This window comes from Colobus angolensis, unplaced genomic scaffold (genome assembly GCF_000951035.1).
Source record: "Colobus angolensis palliatus isolate OR3802 unplaced genomic scaffold, Cang.pa_1.0 Scaffold132, whole genome shotgun sequence".
NCBI lineage: Eukaryota > Metazoa > Chordata > Mammalia > Primates > Cercopithecidae > Colobus > Colobus angolensis.
In genome coordinates this window covers 8,873,485-8,900,380 of record NW_012114400.1, presented here as the reverse complement: position 1 = coordinate 8,900,380, position 26,896 = coordinate 8,873,485, and the positions used below count along the sequence as shown (strand labels likewise).

General features: G+C 33.8%; 1 protein-coding gene across 1 annotated transcript; it reads right to left on the bottom strand.

The window, feature by feature from the left end:
* Positions 1 to 289: 289 nt before the first annotated feature.
* RGS18 (regulator of G-protein signaling 18) lies at positions 290 to 26,658 on the bottom strand. The gene is made up of 5 exons (XM_011934196.1): positions 26,377 to 26,658; positions 25,816 to 25,917; positions 24,696 to 24,757; positions 4,997 to 5,163; positions 290 to 1,785 (listed from the first exon to the last, which is right to left on the bottom strand). Exons 1-5 carry the CDS (start codon positions 26,493 to 26,495, stop codon positions 1,528 to 1,530), a joined length of 708 nt encoding a protein of 235 aa, XP_011789586.1. The 5' UTR covers positions 26,496 to 26,658; the 3' UTR covers positions 290 to 1,527.
* Between the last annotated feature and the right edge of the window lie 238 nt (positions 26,659 to 26,896).

The window sequence follows — 26,896 nt, the reverse complement described above, 5'->3', positions numbered from 1 at the left end:
TGATGTTTCTGATGAGATCACAAAGTTTGTATCAAGTCTTAATCCTGTATATGAAACAATTAAATTCTATACAGAAAAAGAAAACAGGAAATAACCAAGGAAAACATAAAAATCACCTTTTTAGTTGATTTCTGAAATGCAAGATACTTTGTTTTTATATTCACAACAGTTTACTGATATAGCATTAAGATCAATGATACAATAACAATTAATACTTTCTATCCCAATATTACTCTAAAAGAAGAAAATATATTTATTCCTTATTACATAACAGGAAGGGTAATCAACATTCAGTGAAAGCTTTTACTGTCAGATAAACTTTATGAATGAAGTTAAAAATATTTATCACTATAAATGATCTAAAGTTTTTACATTTTACATTTCCACTAACATTATGTTTCCAAAGCCTAAGACACGACATTTTTAAATACAAATATTTACAGACCATGTAACACATTTAAAATTAAATATCTCATTAAAACAGTGACATATAAATGTATTAGTATAATCTTATTTGAATAATAATCAAGCAGATTTGTTTAACAAGAATATAATCAATGAGATAACACTTTCTGAATATGAACCAATGCGGCAGATGACTAAATCGCGAGAGCCTTAGACTCTTTGCTTCTTCCCCTCATCTCGTTTCTGATTTCTACCCACAATTCCAAAGAGCCAAACATGAGACCTCCTGGGAAAAATCTTCTCTGGTTTTTATTCAAGCCATTGGTGGCCTAATAGTTTAGTAGCAAGTTTCCTTAGCAGGTGATAAGGTAGTCTACTCGGTTCCCTACCTGGAGATATACAAAATCTGGTCATGTTTCCGTGACCAACAGAAGTGCTTTGTATAACTGGGTATATCAATGCTGACTTAGGAATGAGTTCAGATGTGGATCTTATTCTCAGTCATTAATCTAGATTATATTTAATCTGAAGTTCTGTAGAGATGAATGTGTCTTCACAAAAGTTCCTGTTGCTGTATTATAACTAGAAGTGATGTTACTATTCTTGGGACAGGGTTAGTAGTAACCCAATAATAAATGATCTTCCTCTCCCATTGTAAGAACCAGATCACTTCCGCACTATTACCGAAAAAAGAGAACATTCATTATGGAAGATGCTATCTGAACATTTGGATATCTGAGTATTATTATTACATATTATGCCGCTTTTGTAAAAAATCCCAACTAGATTTTTGTTTGAACTGTTGACAACTTTGCAAAAGCTTAACTTTTACTTAACTCTACAATCTTATAAAACATTATTACTTTTTTCTACTGCCTTTTAATTAAGAAATAAGTTTTTTTCTGATTATGAATGGAATGACATCAAATAGAAGGTTTTACAGAATATACTGACAGATACTGTATGTATTTTGTTAACAAAAAGTTTTGTTTTTACATTTTTAAAATCATTTCATGTGACATATTTCAGTTTAAAGGATGGGACCAGATCTTAACATAAACATGTGATATGTTAGAAGCAGATGTATAAGTTTGTCATAAAAATGAGCAAAATAAATTTTCTTTATAACCAAATGGCAACATCTGATTGTACATCTTGGAATTCATTGCAGGTAAATGAGCGTGATCGTCTCCTAAGATTTGTTGGTCTCTGAGGTCTTCCTTCAATGAAGTCTAAATAGATGTCAGATTTCAGAAAACGTGCATAACTGTCTTGTTCCATGAGCTGATATACTCTGCTTTGTGCAGCATCAAAACTGTGGAGGGTAGGTTGAGTGATGCTCTTTGTAATGACTTCTTTGGTGTGAAAATCAAGGTTAACCTGGATAAACAGAAAAAAAAGTGAGATTATAGTTAATATGCTTATATAAACAACTTTGAGAAACAGTACAGGACTGATGCAATGTTGGAGTGGGCATAGTGGGCTTAGAAGCTGATATAGTTTGGATGTGTGTAGCCTGCCCAAACCGCATGTTTAATTGTAATCCCCAGCATTGGAGGTGGAGACTGGTGGGCAGTTATTGGATCATGGGAGTGGATTTCTCATGAATGGTTCAGAACCATCCCCTTAGTGCTGTCCTTGTGATAGTGAGTGGTTTCTTGCAAGATCTGGCTGTTTAAAAGTGTGTGGCACCTCATTCTCTCTCTCTTTTGCTCCTGCTCCTGAAATGTGAGATAACTGTCCCTCCTCTGCCTTTTGCCATGATTGGAAGCTTCCTGAGGTCTTCTCAGAAGCAGATGCTGTTAGGCTTCCTATATAGCCTGCAGAACCATGAACCAGTTAAAGTTATTTTCTTATCAATTACCTAGTCTCAGGTATGTTCTATTTTTTTTAGCATATACCAAAAACTTTATTCTTTCTGTGGCTGAATATTCCATTCTATGGGTATACCATGTTTCGTTTATGCATTCATTTGTTGGTAAACAATTGGGTTGTTTCCACATTTTGGTTATTGTGAACAATGCTGTTGTGAACACTGGTGTTTATTACAGTGCAAGAATGGCCTAATATAGATGCTTGGGTGTTTTCCTCTATTCTTGACTAGCATTTCATCTGGTTCTTCTCTCCTGGAATTCCTGGTCCTTCTTACTCTCTATGAATTTAGAATAATGGCATATTGAACTGCTAAAGATCATTTAAATAATTAAAGCATAACTCATTTTTCAAAATAGGTAACTAAATCTCACAGAGGTTAAATTATTTGAGTCATGGGAAAAAATGAGCTGGGGCATATTCGAGATTTTAATATGGGACTTCTACTTATTCCAGTGCTTATTTCATTATGTTATGATGCTTTCCTCAAAGCAAATATATGCTGTAGTATGAATGTCTTTTAAAGATATAAAATTCTTTAATGCCTTGTATCATAGCACTGCATATATATCTGGTTCTGAAGGTGGTAGGTTTTCAGGTAGAGGCTTTCTTTCCCCGTGTCCATAACACAATACAACTAGTTGCCTTTTTAAAAAAACAAAAACAAGAACAAAAACAAACAAACAAACAAAAACGATGTAAAACGTTGGTTTTGGGAGAATCACTATTTATAAAACACATATTAGAAACTTTGAAACCCTATTTAATTAATATTTGAGGGCGGCCGGGCGCGGTGGCTCAAGCCTGTAATCCCAGCACTTTGGGAGGCCGAGACGGGTGGATCACGAGGTCAAGAGATCGAGACTATCCTGGCTAACACGGTGAAACCCCATCTCCACTAAAAATACAAAACAACTAGCCGGGCGAGGTGGCGGGCGCCTGTAGTCCCAGCTACTCAGGAGGCTGAGGCAGGAGAATGGCCTAAACCCGGGAGGCGGAGCTTGCAGTGAGCTGAGATCCGGCCACTGCACTCCAGCCCGGGCAACAGAGCAAGACACCGTCTCAAAAAAAAAAAAAAAAAAAATTATTTGAGGGCAGTTAAGTCATATTTGCTAGTCTTATAACCATTTTAGCAATTGTTTCACACAATTACTGCACACTGAGTTTGGAGTAAAAGAAAATCTCAATTGTTTTCCACTTGAAAATTTGCCTAGTTAGGTTCACCTCATCTCTCTATTGTAAGATTTTTCTTTTAACCTGTTTTTAAAGTAGCCCTAAAGCAAACAAAACTCTGTATAAATAGATGAGCCAAAATTAAAATGGTACATGATACAAACTTCTTGATATCTCTTGACTTCATCACTTATAGAAATCTTTAGTTTCTATGAGAGGTTGCTTGTGCTAAAGTGATTAATATGATTAAGTGAATGAATCTAAATGTTTCAATTAATCATATTCACTCTTAGTCTAGAAAGAAAATAACTCTGAGAAGTGACTTTAATTGTACTTTTTCTTCTATGATAGTATTTTACAATGTCTTCCATTTGTATGGATAAATCTGTATAAATATCTTCACTCCAGCAACATCATGAACATTCTGGTAGAATGTATGAGGGTACAAATTTGATAAAGGCAGATTACCTAAAAAGTTTAGCTCTGAATAGACATTTCTCAAACAAGACATAAAGTGCCATTTTGGACAAAATGTTCAACATCATTACCCATCAGGGATATGCAAGTGGAAACCGTAATGAGATATCAACTCACTTCAGTTAGAACGGCTATTAATGAAAAAGACAAAAAATAACAAATGTTGGTGAGGATGTGGAGAAAGGGAAACTCATGCATTGGTGCACTGATGGTGGGCATGTAAGGTAGTTCAGCCATTATAGAAAGTAGTATAAGTATTCCTCAAAAATTAAAAATGAAACTATCATATGATCCAACCATTCTACTTCTAGGTATATATCTAAAGGAATTGAAATCAGCATGTTAAAAAGATATCTACACTCCCATGTTTATTGCAGAACTATTCACAGTATTCAAGAGATGGAATCAACCTAAATGTCCATCAAAGGATGAATGTATAAAGAAAATGTGGTACATAGGGGACACTATTGAGGTATAAAAAAAACAAAACAAAGAAACTCGGTCATCTGTGGCAATGTGAGTGAACCTGGAGGACATTATGTTAAATGAAATAAGCCAGGCACACAAAAATAAGTACTACATGATATGACCTGTATGTGGAATCTAATAAAGTTGCTCACATAGAAGTAGAGAGCAGAATAGTGGTTACCAAGGGCTAGGTAAGGTAGGAAGTTTGGGAGGATGGAGAAAGGATGAATCAACAGGTACAGAGATAGATATGAAGAATAAGTTCTGGTGTTATATTACTTAATAGGTGATTATAGTGAGTAATAATACATGGTATATTTCAAGAGTGCTAGAAAAGAACATATTGAATATTATCACCACATAGAAATGATAAATGTTTAATTTGATGAACATGCTAAGTCTGATTTTATCATTATACAATGCATATATATATATATTAAAACATGACACTGTATTCCATCAACATGTGTAATTATTACATGTCAATTATAAATAAAATTAATAAAAATAGGTTGGGAAAAATATAATTCACAATTTTAAAATAAAATTATTAAAAAATTTTGAAAGCAGTTATGCATTTTTACAGTTATCTTTACTGTACCTCTTTTGGAGCATCAGTCTTTATAAATTTCTCATATATTGCTTTTGCTTTAAGGTGAATTTGTTGAGGTTCTTTGCTTTTCTTGAAATCTTCACAGGCTATCCAAAATTCAATATTTTCCTCACTGAATTCAGTTTTAAGAAATCTAGTAAAAGCCTCTAGTCCATCTATCAAGAAAATAAATAATATAACTACAAAATATTATTAATGTTGGAAACATTTACTGATTGATAATAAATAAAACATAATTGCAAATATTAACAAAAAAGCTACATCCTCCCTCTAATGCAGCACCACAGCACACATCTTGCACAATATACATGAGAGACCTCATGTAGCTTTCACAACCATAAAAGGAAAGTATTATTCCCACTGAAATAAGGCCAGTATCTCACTCAGGCTTAAGTTTGACTTTAGGACTAAGATTAAGAGGGACCCCCTACAGTGGACCTCACTTTGTGTCTCTTTTATCCATTCCCCTCCCAGAGTGTGAGGGGTGATTGCACAGAGTCAAGAAGCCATTACAGTTGGAACGGATCCTACCTACTTCTACACCATGCCTTTGAATTTCAGGATCTTGAGACTCCCTGACTAAAAGCTCTATGCTTCCAGCATTTACACAGTCTTTTCTCCAAGTCCATCTACCAAAAACACACTGACTCACTGGTAGGTATACCCTTAGGCCTGACTATGAACAAGGCTTCAATTTGCAGGCTGGAGCGTGTACTCAAATGTGCAGAGGGCTGCTCACAGTGTGAAAGCAAACCATGGAGGGAAAGAAAAAGGTGCTAGGTCATGGTTATAGAGTGGAATTGTTAAGTGTCTGAAAATTTTAAATTCAAATATAATCTTCCAAGTGGCTTACAAAGTATATTTGTTAAAGCAGAAGGATAACATATATATTTATTTTAAAATTCTTAGTTTCCATAGCTCATAAACATTTAGACATACAGCATGGGACCTCTTTTTCACATTTTGTCTTGCCCCATAAATGTTAGGGGCAGGTATCAAGTCTTGTGGAAGACAGTTTGGGCTCAAATTAGTGTTCATTTAGTTACTCTGTGGCCTTTAGTGTATTACGTTTTCTTTCTGTGTCTTAGTTTTTCAATATTTAAAATTAAGATAATAATGATCCCCACCTGATAGGGCTGTTGAGAAAATTAAATGTGTTAAAATACACAAGGTGTTTGAAACAGTAAGTGGGACATATTAAGAACTCCATAAGGGCTGTGATGATTATGGTGATCTTGATCATTTTTATTTAAGGCTCACGAATATGACATTCACATAACTAAAAAAGTGGCAGACTTTGGATTCAACCCTAAGACAATGTGACTTCAAAACTAGTACTCTTTCAACTATCCTTTTTAACACTCTACTTACTTTTAAGCCTTTTAAAAGTTAAACGTTTTTATTTTGAGAAAATTATAGATTTACGTGAATTCGTAGGAAGTAATGAGACCCCATGTACTCTTTATCCAGTTTTCAGCAATGTAACAACTTGGAAAACTACAGTGAAATATCACAGCTAGGATAGTGACATTAATTAATATAATCAAGATACAGAAAGTTACAAGTATAACTCATGTTGCCCTTTTACAGCCACCCTTACATCTCCCCACATATAATTCTTTTTAACCCCAGGGAACCAAGAATCTGGTCTCCATTGCTATAATTTTGTCAACTCAAGGATGTTATATAAATTAAATCATATAGTATATGTTGTTTTCGATGTTTCTATTTTCCACACAGCATGATTCTCTGGAGATTTATTCAGGTTGATGGATGTATCAACGGTCTGTTTCTCTTTGTTGCTGTATTATATTCCATGATATGAATATACTATCATATGTTTAACCATTCTGCCATTGGAGGAAACATGGGTTATTTCTTTTTTTTTTAGTTATTACAAATAAATCTGCTATAAACATTTATGTATAGTTTTTAAAAATGTACACAAGTCTTTATTTATCTGGAAGAAATTCCAAGGAGTGAAATTGCTTGGGTGTATGGTAGCTGCACCATAGAAATGTTGAGGGAAGGGAAATATGTTCCTAATAGATTTTTCAGATAAACTTTCTCAGAATAAATCACATTTGAGTTGGATTTAAATGAGTTTTAGCAATCTTTCTTTAGATTCACTCTCACTCTCTAGTTATAGCCCATTTCTCTTTCTGCTCTGCTTATGTAAGTTATTGCATAAGGAAATATCATGAGTCCCATCTGGACTTCCCACTTGGTAGCATCTGATAGTACTGACCCCCTCCTTTTTCAAATACTCTTCCACATAGGATTGTAGGATGCCATATCTCCCAGTTCATACTGTGTGATCGTTTCTTTATGTGTTGTCTGTTTAGGTTTAACTCCCTCTGTTCCCCATTAAATGTGCTATTTGCTAAAATTCTGTCCTTTACATTCTCCTTTTCCTTCTTCTTTCCTTTATCTTCCCTATTTGCCAATCTCCTCTCTTGACATTTTCCTGAACTCCTGTTTTCTGACATCCGACTGTACTTTATGCATATTGTTAACATCTACAGACAAAAGGAGGCATTAGAAACAATTCTGAAAAACAATAAAGTTTTTCTTTTACATGTTGATATCATTAAAATATTTTAATCTTCTTACAGGAAATTTAAAAAAAAAATCTTAACTTCAAATATTCCTCTAGCTACTAACATATCTTTCCTCCTTACAAATATAAAATCTTTAAGTTTTCTACACTTCGTCCCTTAATCCCCTCTATCTCATTTACTTTCCAATACACAAAAATGTGGTTTCTATTCAACACTTTACTCAAATTATTTTTGCCAAATTGACTTAATGTTATAGTTAGTGAACATTTTGTTTTCAGTCCATATGTTATTTCATCTCTCCGCAACAGCAGGCACGGTAGAGAATTGCCTGTAATTCTCTTCAATGGCAGCTAAACTCCAGAGTTTCCTATTACACCTCTGACTATTGCATCCCCAAATCCTTCTCAGTTTATCCTTCTGCATCTTTCTCTTAAACTCATTTCCTGAAAAATTACTTCAATACCCAAATACAATCAATATGCAGATGATTCTTAGAACTTATCTCAAGCCTTTTTTTCCTGAGCTCCAAGTTTATATCAACCAACATGTGAGAAACATCATTGAATTGACCATTGAATTAGTCATATGAATGGTGCATTCATCATCTTTACCCCAAACCTTCCCTGCATACATTTCCCATTTAATGACTCTATCCACTCAGAGATATAAACAGGAACCCTGGCATTTATTCCCAGGGATATTTAATTTTCCTCTTATCTCACACATAGCTGATAATCAAATCTTGTAAAATTTCCCCTTTCATATATCCTACGTCTGTCTTTTTATTTTTGTGCGATCTGTAATTACTTTTATTTAGACGGGAACTGTCTCTCACACAAATTATTATAAAAACCTCCTAACTGGTGACCCTGAATTTAGGTTTTCCTTGTCTCTTCCTCCAACCTCCAAGTGTATTATCCACATTCTAGTCAGCAATGTCTTTCTGCAGTACAAATTTGATTATGATTCTTCACCGTTTACACTGCCCCAATAGCGTTCATCTCTTCCTACCATGTTTTTACACTGATTTAAGCTCCACTCACAGAGAAACATGTATAGTTCCATTCATGTGCCATGTTCCTGAATCTCTTAGTTTTAGCTCCTGTTGAGAATACTTTTCCCTTCCTATTCTAAATCCATAAAGCAATTTAATTAATCTAATCCATACAGCCTATATTCATTGAGGTTGAAATTACATTTCATCTTGTCCGGAAAGACTTCACCAATCTCTAAAGAATGAGTTGGGAGTCCTTCATATATGGCCTTTTACTGTGCTGAGTAAACTTAAAATATTGTACTGCAGTTGCCTGTTAACATTTGTTTTCCAGGCTACACTGTAACATACATAAGATGAAGACCCTTGCCGAATTTGGTGACCCTTGTCACCAAATTTCCAGTACCCAACATGAGAAATAACTCAATGATTATTTAATAATACTAAAATAAATTAGCAACAAATAATTGAATTAATGATAAAAATACAGAATTATATTTAAAAACATGTAACAGTTCTAGGAAATATTTTGTGTACTAAATGAAATATCAGACCTATAATATTTACAAGAGATATGGACAATCAGAGCTAGTAACATAAAGCAAAAAATAAAACAAAAATCCACAAAATTTTGTCCTATTGTTAATATGGACAAAAATATGTAATTAAAAATATACCAGTTTATTTAAAAAGTTAATTCTTAGCTTGATGATATTAAACAATTAATATTCTAGTTTCATGCTTGGCAAGCAAAATTTTTAATACACTTTGGCTGCTTCTTTGGTCATATGAAAAGGTAGAGAAATGGCTATCAGTGACAGTTTTATTTCTGAATCTATATTATTAGTTTGGAATTCAACCTTATGAGTTTTGCCAATGTGAGCCTTCCACTGAGAGTTGGGTCCTTCCTGGCATGCCAACAAGGTGACAGCATCAATTTTGAGAATTTGTGAAGCTGGAGTTTGTGGTGAATGCCAGTCTATATGACTTTGGACAAGCTGACAAACATTTCTGGAGGTTCACTGCTCTCTGTTGGATATCACTATGAGTTATTCAAACATATCTTTTAATGTATTCCTTATTTTGTTCAACTACTTTATTAAATATGTTTGTTTGCATCCTGACCTCCCCACTGAATAACTCATTAGTTAATCGAAACAATATTGATCACATGCTATGTTCCAGACACTGGTCTAGGTACCAGAAGTGGACAAAGCCCTTGATTTGATATTTAATCTATAGAGCCCTACCTTAAATAGAAAAACATATTACTATTACACTATTAAGAAGAGGAGAGTCATTACAAAGTAATGGGAACCAGACTTGTCCTCCTACCACAAATAACTATAAAACTAGAAAAAATATTGAGGCAGTAGTTTTCCAGCAGAATACAACCGGCAATAGGTGAGAAGAAAAACACATAAAGTGAGTGCTAGGTTTGTTCTGGCTTTCTACCTGGGGGCATTTTTAAGACTGGAATGCATGAAGACGGAGGCTAAACAAACTAAGAAATCTTGCTGAATTGAGGAGGCAGAGATATGAGTTTGGGCATTAAGATGTATTTGGAATTTGTGGGTCAGGCTACTGAAAAAAGGAGACATGCAGAAGGGTGTGGGACAGTTTGACAGTTTAAGTGACCTTGTACCAACTTGTTCTCTCTTTTTTGTCACTTGCAGTTCTCAAAAATAAATGTACAATGCGCTGACAATGCAACATCTTGAGATAAGAAGAAACTGACCAGAATAACCCTGCTCTGTTCCTTTGCCACCCCAAAATAGGATCTTCTTTAACACTTTAGTCCAGGGATACCTGTATTCCCTCAGACATAAAAACCAGGACAGGCTGCTTTCTGGGATCCCTCAGCTGCAGTACAATTGGAATATCATAGACAAGATTTAATTCGCTCTTAACAGCTTTTCTGAGTGTTGAGGGAGCAGCTCATTATGAACACTAGGCTTCTATTATCCCTTGCTGCCTATTTGCAAGTACTAAAGTTGCTTTGCCCAACTAGTTGTATCAGTATTCTATCATAGTGGATTTGTGCAAGTAATCAAAAATTCTAGCCCAAGATATAGGGGGCTTAATTGGTAACCAGTGCACAGTGAATCTGCTTTATAAGGGGACTCAGAAGCCTGCATGCAGTTTTCCTGCAGAGTCTTCACTGAGGGCTAAGCTGCACATGAGTAGGGCAAATTTTGTGAAGTCTAGAAGAGGATAGATGCTATGGGACTGAGGCAAATGCAGATAGGAGAGTTTTGATAGGTCTGGATGACTTTGGATTTCTGGCTCCGCCATAGAAGAGATACCAAAGAAAGGTCATGTTTCTGATATAAATACTATGTCTTGTGCTACTACTAAGAAAGGTCTTGTCCTCATGCTAAGACAATTCTGAGAGACACCAGCCTTAATCAGAAAAAAATCAAGAGAATACAACAGTGATTTAATTCACTTCCAGAAAAATGATTCAATACTCTTTAAGGGAAGACCACATAATTTAGACTCCTAGGTCTTCCTCCATGCTCACATGCAAAAAAAAAAATTAGTCATGTAAGGAGATTTTCACGACTCATTATCAATATTTTGTTTGTTGATAAAATATCAATAAAAACTGATCATGAGGTATCTAAAATGTTGAAAATAGCAGACAAAAAATTTAAGAAAAGCTCATATAAATGTTTTGAAAAACACAAAGGTTAAAAAAGACCTAAGACAAAATTTAAACTATAAAAAATAATCAAGTTGAAATTCAGGAAATAAAATGTAAAGTATTTAAAATAAAAAAATATTGGATGGTCATGGCAACAGATTAAAGACTGCAGAAGGGATGAGTATGCTAGCAGGCAGTTGGATAGAAGATAGATTTACTTAATCTAAATTAGGTAGGAAAGGAGGAAAAGAAAAAGAACAATAACAAAATGAAGAAACAAATAGAAAATAAATGTAAGATATTAAATCCAATCCCATATATATCAATGATGAGATAACATTTAAATGAGCTAAACATTCCAATTAAAAGTTAGAGATTATCTGACTGGGTTAAAAAGTAAAAACAGACTACATGTTGGCAATAAGAGACATATTAAATGAAAAATATCAGGAAGATGAAGAAAATGGATAAAAATGTTACGCAGTGCAGAGGTTAAGCATAAGAAATCTGAATAAAAAATCTTCATATGGCTTGAAAAAGTAACTTCAAAATAAAGAATATTTCTATTTTGTAATTTTTAAGTGACCAATTATTACTAGTACGTAACAATCCTAAACATATATGAACTTAATCTGGAGCTTCAAAATACATAAAGCAAGCTAATAGAACTAAGAGAAGTAGAAAAATTCACAATTTAGGTATAGATTTTAATTCTGCTTACTCATTAATTCATAGAAAAAAGAAGACAGAATATCAGTGACAATATATAAAACTTAAACATCATTAATTCGACTGAACTGAAAATTACAAAATGATCTACCAAACACATCTTTTCAAATGCACAAGGAATATTATCCCAGATAAACTCTGTGTTACACTCATAATATGAGCCTAAATAAATTTCAGAAAACTTGACACCTTATAGATATGTCCTTTGCCCACAAGGGGTTTGAATTAGTAACTGACACTAATAACATAGATAAAAACAAAACAAAAATAAACATTTGAAAATAAGCACACAATAACCAGTGTGTTTGTGATAAATATGTAATAAACACAATAATCTACATCTTAAAGAAATCACAAGGAAAATTAGGAAAATATTTATACTTGAATTATAGTGAAAGTACAGCAGATCAAAAATTTGTGAGATGCAGCTTAAACAGTGGTCAGAGAGAATTGTATTACACAAAATGGTAGTCTAGTAAAAAAAAAAAAAAAGAAAAAAAACAAGAAGGGTATAAAAATTAAGATCTAGTTTCCACTTTAAGAAACTTGAAAGGAAGAGCAAATTAAATACACAGTCAATAGAAGAAAAACGTAAAAATAAAAACAAGAGGAAAAATTTACGTAAAAGGAAAACTACAGAGAAGATTAACAAAGCCAAAGTTGGTTCTGAAAAACATTAATAAAATAGAACCCCCCTAGCAAGAGTCTTTCACATTAGGAAGCAAACCATAAATATTAGTATAGATCTTACATATATAACAAATAAATGAATATTATGAATGACTTATTGTCAGTAAATATAATTTATATGACATAGGGAAATTGTTTAAAAAAACAATAAACCTATACCCAAACTGACACTTGAAGAAGCGGAAGATCTGGTAGCCCTAATTCAATTAATAGATTTTGTAATAAAACATTTCTCTCCCCCCAAAAATACCTGGGACCAAATTTAATAAATTCCATCAAACATTTAAAAAAAATGATTTTAATCTTACACACTTGCTTCAAGAAAATTGAAAGGGGGTGAACACTTTCCACCTCATTTTATGAGATGAAGATAACTCTAATAGCAAAACTTGACACTCTCCCCCGTAAAAAAAAAAAGTAAAGACTAAGAAAGAAAGGAAGAAAGTTATACAATATCTCTCATGACTATAGCTGCAAAGATTCTATATCAAGTATATTTTTAAAAAATCCAGCTATTTATAAAGAAGGTGCAAATATTCTGGCATTATGGCTGAAAAAAGTTGAAATAAATGTAGCTTTGTTCAACTCATTTTAACTTAGATTGCCAAATTTTTTTTTTTTTTTTTAATGTTTACAGCTCTCTAGAACTATTCCTCGTGGTCAATGACTATTACTAATATAAAAAGTTCCATATAAAATGAAACAAGAAGAATACATTTCTATTGGTAGAATTACAGTAATAACTAAGAGGTTTTACATTTATAACATGTTTAGAGGTTTTGAAGGTTAAGTGTTATTTATATACATTACCTCATTTAATTTTTATAACAGATACATGGAATATGTCTTATTTCATTTTCTTAGATGAGAAAACTGAGATTCAGATAAGTTCAATTGCCCCAGATTTTATACGTGTGTGTGTGTGCCTATTTTTCTCAGGACAGCATTGTCTCCTTTGGTAGGCTGAGAAATAACCCTCCAAAGTTGTTCATGCCCTAATCTCCAGGACCTGTGTGAAAAAAAGGAACTGAATATAATGCAGGACCTTGAGATGGGGGAGATTATCAGCGTAGCTCCAATCTAATCACATGAGTCCTTAAAAGTAGAAGAGGCAAAAGAGTAGATCAGAGAGATGTGACCTAAGCAGGACCTGACTCTGCTGCTGGCTTTGAGTATGAAGAAGATAGTCATGACCCAGGAAATGTAGTATGTTCTAGAAGGTGGGTGTCTTAGTCTGTTTTGTGTTGCTATAAAGGAATACCTGAGGCTGGGTAGTTTATATAGAGAAAAGGTTTATTTTACTCATAGTTCTGCAGGTGGTATAAGAAGCCTGCTGGCATATTCTTGGCTTCTGGAGAGGGTTTTGAGTCAAAACATGGTGAAGACCAAAGAAGATGTGGGCATGTGCAGACAGGGGTCAAACCCGAGGGGCATCCTGGCTTCATAACAATCTACTCTTGAGGGAATGAATCCATTCCCCTGAGAACTAATCCAATCTTTCAAGAGTGAAAACTCACTATTGCTGAAACTGCACCAAGCCAATCCTGGGGGAACTTCTCTCATGATAGAAACAAGTCCCCTAGGTGCCCCCTTCCAACATCACCACACTGAAGATCAAATTTCAACCTGAAATTTGGGGTCAGGGGACAAACAAAGGATCCAAAGCAGTGGGAATGATCCTCTGTCTGCAGCCAGCAAGGGAAGGAAGTAGGTGGTCTATAACTGCAAACAGCTTAATTCTGCCAACAATCCAAATGAGCAGAAACGGGATTCTTCCTTAAACCCTTCAAAAAAAGAACAGCCTGCTGACATCTTGATTTATTTTGATCAAATCCACACTGGACTTCTTACACAACTATATGATAATAAAACTGTGTTGTTTTAATCACTGTAGTTGTGGTAAGTTGATACAGCAGCAACAGGAAACCAATACAATCCTCAAATTATTCTTTTTGCATCACCATTTATTCCTCCTTTATATAGACTTTGTCTTCTTTGTCATGAAGCATCATTTTTTAATGTTGTAAGCAATCTTTTTCATGTATGAGAGTTCCAGGAACTTACTGTTTAGGAAATCAGTAGTTAGACAAAGACATGACAACCTATAGAAATCCCTAAGCTTTATAGTGTGGAATGATTCCAGCCACTACTACGAGAAAAGGATGACATACGTCTCTTCTGCACCATGGCTTCTTCATTGGGATGTTTTCAACTGGACAAAGGGAGATCCATTTCTTTTCCTCAGTAAATTGACCATGAGCAACAGATGTTAGTAGTTACATGTTAGTTAAGAAACTAGAGAGACAAGGGAAGGTTGGGCTCAAAAATAATTTGACAAGGCATTGTAAAACTGACAAGCAACTTACAGAACTTGTCTGCAGTCGTGAGATGCTAGTAAGATAATTTCTAGTGAAACACAACTCTCCGATGAAGGTCTTACTGCTAAGTGATTCCTGAATGAGTCAGCAAACTCTGACCACTGAGAAGCAAGAGTGATCAAGTTGCTCTTCTTTCTCTAGCTCAGTTAGTGTATTCTTTTCAAGATGGATTTCTCACCCTGAGTGATATGCTTTTCTCAGACTGTAAAAGGGAAATATAAAGGAACAATGGTTTTTTGAGGCATTCTGATACATTGTACATTTCCTTCGAATACCTAGAAATATGTAGGTTTTCAGAGTAAAGTTAATGGTCTAGCTACAAAATAATTGCCAAAGTGAACAACAGGGTGTCAGATTTGCTGGTTGTACTGTGGCTTATTAATAAGCACATAAGCACCCATAGGGATTATTGTTCCTTAGAACGTTCCTATTTGATTTTCCTTCCCATAATTCCTTTCACCATCTGCATTTGAGAACTTGGACTTGTATAAAAACAGTTTGTGCCATGAATTGTCCAAGACTATATTCCCTTAATTTTTGAAAACGAAATTGCAATATCTTCTCAAGACTTCAAGTAAACCTGGAGCCTTAGACTGATGACTTTAGGAAATAAGCTGAATAAGTATTGTTTGGCTGCTGATTGACAGCAGCTTGATAATTTATTTCTTTTCCATTATGTAACTGGAGGGATGGTTTTACTACTTAGTCTATGGTTTTACTTGTCTTTTTTTTTTTTTTCTTTTTTCCTAATTCCCCCCACCCCCGTCTTCTATAATGATCTTGGAATAAAATATGGAGACAAAGACAAAACATGCGGACATGCTGTGTTAGTTCATTTTGCATTGCTATAAAGGAATACCTGAGGCTGAGTAATTTATAAAGAACATAGATTTATTTAGCTCATAGTTCTGCAGGCTGTACACACATGGCACCAGCATCAGCTCAGCTTCTCATGAGGCCTCAGGAAGCTTTTACTCATGGAGGAAGGCAAAGGGGAAGCCAGTGTATCACAACATATGAGGCAGTGAGAAAAAAGGCAGGTCTCAGGCTTTTGTAAACAACCAGCTCACATGTTAATTGAAAGAATGAGAACTTGCTTATTACTGCAAAGACAGTACAAGCCATTCATGAGGGATTTGCTCTGTGACCCAAATGTCTCCCACTGGGCTCACCTTCAGCTTCAGAGGTCACATTTCAGCATGACATCTGGATAGGACACACAACCAAACTATATCACATGCCTTTCAAACCCTAAATTGTAATTGAAATATAATTTGAAACATGGGGCAATGTTTAAGTATGTAAAAGAAAGCCACAACAAAAATCAATAATCTATGCACTAACTGGCCTGAACTAAACTTCAGGCAGTTAACCTTAGCCTCTTCCCAGAACTACTTAAAACAACTTCTTCTTGAGAACTTTCCCCTTGAAAAATATTTAAGATAATGGAAACCAGCTATTTACCACCTATACTTACTTAATCTTTCAAGTTGCTAAAGTATTTGTCCTTTTTCTAAGTTAATATCCATTTTTTACTAGACTTAATTCTAAACAACATTCTCTTAATTTATCTGATAACTATCTTCAGAGCCAACAGATTCTTTCTAAGTTCTTAAATATAATTCTAAAATGTCTTATTTCTTATTGCGGGGTCAGTATCTTAGTATGCTTTGCTTGAGAGTTGCTATAAAGTAGATTTCTGAAGAGAATTTCTTGGCTGGATATTAAGAAATAACTGGAAGCAGGATAGCAAAATAATTGTAAGAAGATTTTCAGGTAATCCTAATTAAAAAGAAAGTAAAAAGTAATCATATGGAAATGTGCCCTCTGCTGATATTAAAAAGCATACCATTGGGTGTTATTGATCTGTTTGTTTATGATAGAGTCCTGCCTTTCCCCATTTCACAATAAGAGGCATTTTATCTTGTCCTTCCTTGTTCCTCAGTCACTATTCAAATGGAAATTAAAGCAAAGTTTGCACAATAAAATGCCAGTTACATTACAAGGAAAGAACAACCTGTTTCAAGGTCATATTTCCAAAGAGGAAAGAAAGTATGTTTTATTTGGCTTATAAAGTTGCACTGACCCAGTGAAAGCATAAACGTTTTCAATTTTAATCTATTGCACTCTAGCCATATGTTATGCATAAATATGGATTGATCAGTTTTTAATTATCAAATTATTCCTAAGGTGAGTTATTAAATAATCTTCATGATTTCAGAAGAATATGAACATTACTTCTATAATTAACAAATCAGAATTATAATACATTTTTTGTACTGTCAGCTAAAAGAAAATGCCAAGAAGCCAGATAGCTGAAATTGTTATTTATTAAAATAACTTTTTAACCTACCTTTCAATTACTGATTAAAAAAAAAAAAAAACAAAAACTTAGTCTGAACCTGAGAACTGTGTTATATATTTAAACAGTATTTACACAAGCTAGGAGTTTTGAGTGTTTGTTAAGGTCTTAGCACATGCTATAGGCTTTTTATTGGCACAATTCCATTTAATTTTCACATCAGCCCTATGGAGTAAGTCTTGTACTCATGTTTATAGATGAAGAAGTTGACGTTCAGAGAGTTAACTTGCATTAAATCTTACAGATGGTAAAAGATAGTGCAAGTTCTTGAACCCAGGTTCATCTTATTTAAAATTACAGGACCTTTACAAGTAAACTGCCATAAAGAAAAAGTCCCTACTGTTGAAGAATATGGAGATTAATGGGCAAGACAGGCATGTATGAACCAAGGACTGAGGAAGGACAATTAAAAGAGTGACTTATTCTGTCCAAAGTAGCAGAGGAAAATCAGCTTGCATAAAATTCAAATAGAAGTCTTCCAGAAAACAGCATAAACATTATTTCAAATAGAGTCCTTCACTAATTCACAAGCATGAGTGTCGACTCTGTGCCATCTGCTGTGCTCTGAGATATTATGCAAAAGCCCTTTGTTACCATGTTTAGTCTTGTGCTTGATACAGATATTCAAAGTGAAGTCAGCGTACTAGTATCAAGAAAAGTGCTATGTATGTTCTGAGTGCTCACGATGCATTAACTAAAGTGAATGGATTTTGTTGGCATAATATGAATATAATAGTAAAGGAAAAATACGAATTCAAGAAATGAATAAAGGATGGATGAGAAAGAAGTTTATTAATTAACATTTTAGGTAAATAACATTTTAAAAAGTAATGTGCAATGCTGTGCAAGATTATCCCAGCACATTAGTTACTTCCTGTTTCTCTTACTTTGGGCAGCTGCATTAAGTCAGTTCACAATGGAACCATTTCTCATACAGAGGCAGTAACTTACTAAACAGTCCTTTAGAAGGCGGCAGTGGTGAATGCAGCTGCCAAAAGTGCTTGATAGAACCTGGGATTAGAATTCACACTGGAAGAAGCTGGCTCAATGTGTCATACAAATATGAAATGCTTGTAATTGCATGTTTCTAAATTGAAACTCTGGCATCTGTTGGAGTATTTTTCTGATGCCAAGAAACCAAATGAAACAAAAAGTCAAGAAAATCTGAAGTTGGAAACCCAAGTACCGTATAATATCCAAAGTACTAAGTTGCATTGTTTCTTCTGTAACATTAGGCTTTGTAGGTCTGATTTGCCATAGAATGTGGTTTCTTTTGCCATAATTAATGGTTTATGTGATCCGTTATAATTTGGACTGGATTTTATTTATTTTTAATCTTTAGATAAATTAAGAAGTTGAGTGCTTGTTGACCAGGCATGGTGGCTCACGCCTGTAATTGCAGCACTTTGGGAGGTCAAGGCAGGCGGATCACGAGGTCAGGAGTTCGAGACCAGCCTGGACAACATGGTGAAACTCCGACTCTACTAAAGATACAAAAAATTAGCCGGGTGTGGTGGTGGGCGCCTGTAATTCCAGCTATTCGGGAGGCTGAGGCAGGAGAATAGCTTGAACCCGGGAGGCAGAGGTTGCCGTAACCTGAGATTGCGTCATTGCACTTCAGCCTGGGTGACAAGGTGAGATTCAATCTCAAAGAAAAAAAAAAAAAAATTGAGTGCTCGTTATGGTTTAGCTTGAGTCAGAAATTTAAATTTTTAGAGCAGTGGAATTCTTTATCTTGCAGAAAATTGGTAACCAAAAATTAGGAACTGTCACTTGAAAAGCCACAAGGTAAAAAGTATAAGAAAAAGTACTCATTTCCTTTCCCAAAAGTGAAGTACACATTTCCTTGTAGTCTTTACTCAAACTTAGCAATAAGTATTTTCCAAAGTATAGTCAGTTTGTATTTTTAAATCCAGGATGTGCAATGACTTACATATTCTGCTTCCATCCTACATGTTATAAATTATTTTCAGAAATTACTTGGAACCACAATTCAGAGTGTAAAAAGTTCAAGTAAATAGTTATTAATAAAAAGGTTGGCGGGGCGCGGTGGCTCACGCCTGTAATCCCAGCACTTTGGGAGCCTGAGACGGGCGGATCACGAGGTCAGGAGATCGAGACCTTCCTGGCTAACACAGTGAAACCCCGTCTCTACTAAAAATACAAAAATTAGCCGGGCGAGGTGGCGGGCGCCTGTAGTCCCAGCTACACGGGAGGCTGAGGCAGGAGAATGGCCTGAACCCGGGAGGCGGAGCTTGCAGTGAGCCGAGATCCTGCCACCGCACTCCAGCCTAGGCGACAGAGCAAGACTCTCTCTCAAAAAAAAAAAAAAAAAAGTTCAAACTCTATTCTCTTTACAAGTCTCGTTCATCCTCCTCGGTTTTGCTCTGTTTTGCATGTATTACAGACATCATTATCTTCCTATTACAATAAAAATGAAATCTAGAAATCTTTGGCTCATCCTTTTTTGTTTCCTTTTCCTTCATCTTGTCACTCTATAACATACATACACATTGATTAAGTCAATAAGTTTATTCATTTTTTTTTTTTCCTAAGAGGGTCCTTACTTTGAGTTTAGCTTTTATATAACAACTTTGTAGATAGTCCATATTACATGCATGGAATTTTACCTTTCTAACCATCAGAGTTATCTTTTTAACAAAGAAAGGCTTCCAAAGTTTGTTCCCAACTTAATTATATAATGTGTTTATTACTCTTTGCCTCAAAGTAAACTTACTGCTTTTCCAGATCATGTCAAAATCTCTTAGTACTCTAAGAGTTTCCTTGCCTTTATCTCAGGAATTACCTTTTCTTTTGACAACTGAATTATTGCATACATCTATTTGATCACTTTTAGTGATCTTCTAAAGCCTACATGATATACTGCAAGTTCTATATAATATTTTAAAAACTATTTAGCGAGTTATTTGAGAAGTTACATATTACACAGCAGTGTCATTTTACTTTCAAGGGTGCCTTACACAGAGCCACATACATATATGTAAACAAATAAAAACACATATGTGTGTATCATATACCTCTATATTTTATTGGCATCAATTGATTTTATAAGTTCAAATTGATAAAATTAACTTTTATAAAGCCAATCAGTGAGAAGACTGATAAAACTAAATTAAAAATTTATGATTATGAATGACAGATATAGTTTGATATTTCATTTTTGATTTATTACTACTTTTTACATTTAAATAGCCCTTAGAAATTACTGGTTTATATATATATATAGTATTAAACTACAAATTTTTATTATTCATTTTGAAACTTCAGACAAATTTGACAATAAATAGAAATAGCAAAAAAAATATAGACTTACAGCTCCATCGAACCAAATAAGAAACAGAATTTAAATTATTGATGGACTTCATTGTGTTAAAATTTACTATATAACATTCTTGAGATAATTTTCTAAAGTATTTTATTCTACAATAGATTTGGATTTACAGACATATTTTGCGGAAGGTAGTACAGAACGTAGTACAGATTTAGAAGAAGGTAATATGCCCCCCATTCAATTTCCCCCTGTTATTAACATCTTACACTGGTATGGGACATTTGTTGCAATTAATGAACCAACACTGATACATAATTTTTAACTGAAGTTTATACTTTATTCATTTTTTTAATTTTAAAAGAGTTAAACTATGTGACTAAAATTTGAATAAAATAGAATTATCAGAACACCTCCCTGAATCATTTGATTTTTGTGGAATAGAGCAAAAATCAGTGACCTTTCTGTTTTGGTCTCATGGATATACTGTGTGTCTCCCTAAGCCACCATCCCTTTTCAAATTGTATTTTTCAGTAGAGAGTTATTTTGGTTTTAATTCCCTAACTAAATTACATTGTTTGACGCCCCATTCCTATACTGATTCTCTGCGTGGATGGTCTCCTCCTCTCCTTGTTCAGCTAGTGAATTTTGATTAATTCTCTAAAATCTAGGGTAAAAATCATCTATCCTGTGGTTTCATTCCTAAAACTGCTAATAATCAGTTTATGATGGTTCTAGTATTAACTGTTTTTGTCAAATTGAACACCCAAATTTGTATTTGGTTTGATTTATCACTTCATTTCCCATTTGACTAAACTGAATAAATTTTGTTTCCTTTTAATAGATATACAGAATTTGAGAAAAGTATGCATTTTATAGCATTTTATAAAAGGAAATTTTGTAAAATTTGATAGAGCAAGGTCTTTCTTGAAGTGTGTGTGTGTATAGGATCTTTCTCTTTAAATACACACACACACACACACACACACTCTTCTCCTAGAGTCAAGTAAATAGAAAAAAACTGAATTTAACAATTGCAAACAAAAGACTTGTTTTAGGTGATTATTTTAAGCTTTATAATTTAATATTATTACAAGCATTGTAATAAAAAATAATTGGATTAGGAAAGATTGAGTAAAATAATACTAGTAGTATAAATTTTGTGAATTCAATATATTATATTTAGCGTTGTAATCATGACAGGTGGTAATATCCAGTGGGTTAGTGCTGATTTCTTTAAATATGTCTCTTCTTGATTTAAATTACAGATAGTTTGCCACTCTTTAATATTACCAGTAGAGAAAAGAGAGAGTAGCAGATTCGATTTTGTCCTTTTGCTTTTTACCACTTTTAAAGAAGAAAGATTACAGAATGCTAGATGAGGATTTTCTGTACGACTAATTACCCTGCTAAATCTTTCTATGCTTTGAATGAGTAATGAAACTATGATGAAATTATTATATACCAATTTATTAAGTGAAAACAATCCTGTCTATATGTTATTGTCAATTGAAATTTTAACCCTCTAATTGATCGTCATCCAGTTGTAAGTAGACCGGAAACAGAAAAAAAGATTATTAAGCTGGTTAGTAATTATTATTTTTTATAATAGCAGTTATCATTGGCATTTGTGTAGTGTCCAAAATTTATTGGCTTCTTATTCATCATCTCATTTAATCCTGACAGGAATCTATTTCTGTTGGAGCTGAAAACGTTATCTTCATTTGCAGTTGAGGAAGCTAAAAGTCAGAGTGATTAGGAAGCTTGACTAAGATTATACAACCATTTATGTTTTAGGAGAAACCTAAAACTCAAATTTCACTGGAATTCTGGACTAACTTCTAGAAACAAATTCAGTTATATTATTTTTCAGGGGATGTGCTAAGTTTAGGAATCCACAGATGAAAAGACGTATGTTTCCTTCTAATAAATACTTACATTATAAAGAAATGAATCCCAGTCCTATTTGTTTTTGTTGTTTTGTTTTGTTTTCTCCATCTCTGACTGATGAAGAGTCTAAAGGGCAGTGTGGTACCAAAATGTTGAAAATGAACACATTTTGGGGACATGAATTATGGAAGCAAGTTTTACACCAGTTATTGTAATTAATCTATAAAGAACATATCTGAAACTGAACCAAGACAGTGGGAGCAAGAAAGTGAGTACGGGGGAAGTTTGACATAGATGTGGCAAGAATTTTAACAACAGTTTAGAAATTATTGTATACGTGAGCTGGGCACAATGGCTCACACCTGTAATCCCAGCACTTTAGGAGGCCTAGATGGGTGGATCACTTGAGGTCAGGTGTTCGAGACCAGCATGCTAAAAATACAAAAATTACCCAGGTGTGGTGGCGCATGCCTGTAATCCCAGCTACTGCAGAGGCTGAGGCAGGAGGATCCCTTGAACCCAAGAGGTGGAGGTTGCAATGAGCTGAGATCATGCCAGTGCACTCCAGCCTAGGCTACAGAGCAAGACTCTTGTCTCAAAAAACAAAAACAGAACAAAATAAACACCAAAAAAACAAAAAACAAAACAAAACAAAAACACCAAAAAAGTAATTGTATACTGGAAATGAAGACAAGTGAATACAGAAGTTGAGGAAGGCTGTTTAAGTTACTTTTCCCCAAAATAGGAAGTGACAGTAGCTAGCATTAGAGTGAAATACAAGGAACAAATGTTAAACTTTGTCAGCTCAAAATTTCTTATCACTACTCTCCATTCTCATTGATTACATCCTTACCTAAGTTTAAGCCTTGATTTCTCTACTTATAAATATTACAAGTCAGAGGCAGATATCTGCTTTCACTGGCAGAGGGAAAGTTTTCAGGTATCATCTACTGATGAAGAATTTTTTATCACTAAATTCAGGAGAACATGAAAAGGTCACCAAGACCTTATAAAGAGTTGAACAATTAAGGAAGGGAACAAAACAAAAAAAAGTATGTCAGAAAAGAAAAGTTGTTGTTACATTAAATGGAGCACAGTATTTGAGGCTGACTTACACATATTCCACTCCCAACTGATCTGGCAACAGGAATCCTTTCTTTCAGCAGACCCCTTAAAATTGTGAAAGGCACGGGCAATGCCTCAAGGAGTAGTTAGAGTAGTCTGGCTAACCTCATCTTGGAAGGGTCTTGGAAGAGCTGGGAAATGATTGTATTTTAGACAAAGACTAAGGCAAGAAACTGGACAAGTTGAAGGTGCAAAAAAAAAAAAAAATGGGCTTGAGGTGGAAGTTTGTTAATGATAAAGCATTGCTTTTTTTTAGCAGACTCTGACAAGTTCAGGGTGGAGAATAATAAATCTGTGATTGCCTAGCCACATCACCTGCTCAGTTCAGTCTTTTTATCTGAAAGAAAGCATAGAATGAACAAAGATAACAAAGTTCACTCACTTGTTACCTTATGTAAATTGATCCTAAAGAGTGACAGTCCAGGGGGCCTGCCTCCTAAGCCAGGCTATATTATCATAATGTTCCAGAGTCAAATGAGGTCTTGATGCTTGTCCTCACCCTCCATCTCATAGACAAAGCTCCACCTTAAATACACACTCGATTCTCAACATTTCTACAAAATTTTGCTTTAAAAGTAGACAACTGATGTGAAGTACAGAATGAAGAATTTATAAAATTTTTTAAAACTATGTTTTTGTGGGTTTCCTGAATGTCCATCAAAGAATTACTTTATATTTTTAATCCCTGAACAATGAAACTAACATGAATAGTTTGTTAATCATGAATTTAATGAAACCGAGGGTTTCATTCAAAAATCAGACACATTTAAAAATTGAACTAGCTACAGTATATGTAACTAATATTTCATCCACAGTCGATAATTCTAAGCAAAAAGAGAACCTTAAAATTTTCCATCATTTGAATTTTCTATTATTTAGTTACTTCTGTTGATCAGAAAATTGAATTACTGAAAATTAACAATCAGACAAAAATTTTGTGACTTATTGTTTCATATAATTACATGCACAGTTTGTGTCATTGTCCATTAAGCAATAAAGTATTTGGTGAAAGTACCACTAACCTCTATGGGAAAGCAGTTTGTCAAATGATTCACCCCATTTCACTGCCTCTTCAGGGGAGACTCTGTTCAAGAAACAAAATGTTTTATAATGGAGTGTGCAGAAAGTCTGTTTATGAATCTGTTCTAACATATGCTATTGTACTGCTCTTTTCAATTTTATTTCACAGTTTCTCCTTTGATGATAATATAATGAAAATTATATTTACATTAGAAACTTTTAAAGCATTGTTCAATTTTCTTTTAGAATTTGTCTGTTGAATAATGTGTTAAAATAACATTAATTTTTTTCTCATGGATATGTGAGTTGTTTTATTTTTTAATTAAAAGTTAATCCTTTGTTAGGTTAAAAGGCACAGAGAACAAATATAAAGAAATCAGGTCAACTATCTGTTTAAATTCAGCAAGTAGAAAAAACTAAAGTGACACTATCTTTCAGTTAAAAAAAAAAAGATTATACTGCAATTTCCTTGAAGTTGTAACCGCATTAGGCTGCAAATTTTTTTTAAACGGATACAGGAAGTTTGACTAATAAAGTTTCAAAGGGATAAGAAATACAAGATATTTTACTACAAGAAATATTCTAGAGATGCTGATAATGTGGAAAATGGAATATATTTTCTTGGATTTTTTTTATTATACTCAAATTTGGAAGAATTTGTATGAAACTAGTTTATATGGTTTTTGCATTTTCTTTTTGAATTAAATAAATGTTAAGTATTAAAAGACATTATTTGTGCTTTACTTGCTATAATGAGAATTTTTTCAAACTACTGAAGAAAGAGATGAATAGCTCCCTACTATGACAATATTGCATTGTGAAAACTCTTAAATTAATGAGCATTTTATCAGGTTATAAGGAGTAAAATATGTCATTTAAAACTGACAGGTATATAATTTTAAAAGAGCAGCTTTAAGTGTTCATGTGATTATTCAATGCAAGTGATTTAATTCAAGTGGTTTAATTTTATGACATATTTCTAGTCTCTTCAAATGAAATTTCTAACTTTCCTTATACTACTGTGTAATTTTCAATAAAACAGAAATCCCTAACTGCATTTTTCTTAAATCTTTAATGATAGAATCAGCAAAATCTTCCTCAAAATACTGAAAATTTATTCACCTTGTTTCTTTGGCCAAGTGCCCAGATCTACTGGAGCAGGTGTCTTCATGAAACTCAGGTTTCTGCACAAGAAGACTTAGTCTATTTCTTTTTTCCTTAGCTCTGTAATAAAAAGGCCTTAGTGTCAGGACAATGTAGATGACAGTTAAAATCTCTCCTGCTGACTACCAGAAAATTTTGTAATTGGTAAATACCCACGCCTACCCAAACCCACTCCTACACACTTAAATACTGTATTTGTGGAGGAATTAGGCTAACATATGGAAATGTTTTTCCTTTCGTTCACCGACAATCAAGTATTTACAATTATATTTCAATAAAAATTGTACTAGTTCCTCTGTGTGGCTAAAATTGTTACACTTTTTTTTTTTTTTTAATGAGAACACTAGATTTCACAGTTAGTTGTTTACATTTAAGAAATAAAAAGGTGTTTTTTCCCCAATTATAACAATGCAATCAATATATTTTCCACCCAATAGTTCAAAAACAAGTGGTAATGAATCTTCAACCTCAATTATACTTTTAAATGTATAAGGCTGACTTAAAATTGTATAATTTTACCTGATTTTGGCTTCTTTGCTTGTTTCTTCTTTTCCTGAACCATGTATTAACTTGAAAAAAGTTTTTTCTTTTGATTCACACATATTTATTTGAGAAAAGAAAAACAATGTTGTTTCCATCTTCCTTCTAAAATGAAGAGATGTCTAATTTATTACATCCTTCTCTAGTTCATTTCTTAATGCTATTCCATACGTATACATAGTATAATAAAAAGTTATCACAACTCTTACAAGAGCTGTGTTTCTTTCTGCCTCTGCAGAAATGCAGAACTGAGGAAATGAAGCACAGTTTGGTCCTAAGTTGTTTAGGGAAATGATACCACAAATTTGCAAAATGACTCTTGGTCTCCAAGATAAAGACTAGTATTACCACAGTGCAACTTCTCGTTCAAGTTTGCGCAACCAGAATGGTTCTTTAATAGACTCAAAAACACTGTCATTTCCCACAGGAACTTTTCAAAAAGTTTTTAAGTGTGTGGACTGTGTGTTAAAATGTGTTATGACAAAGTATTATATCAAAC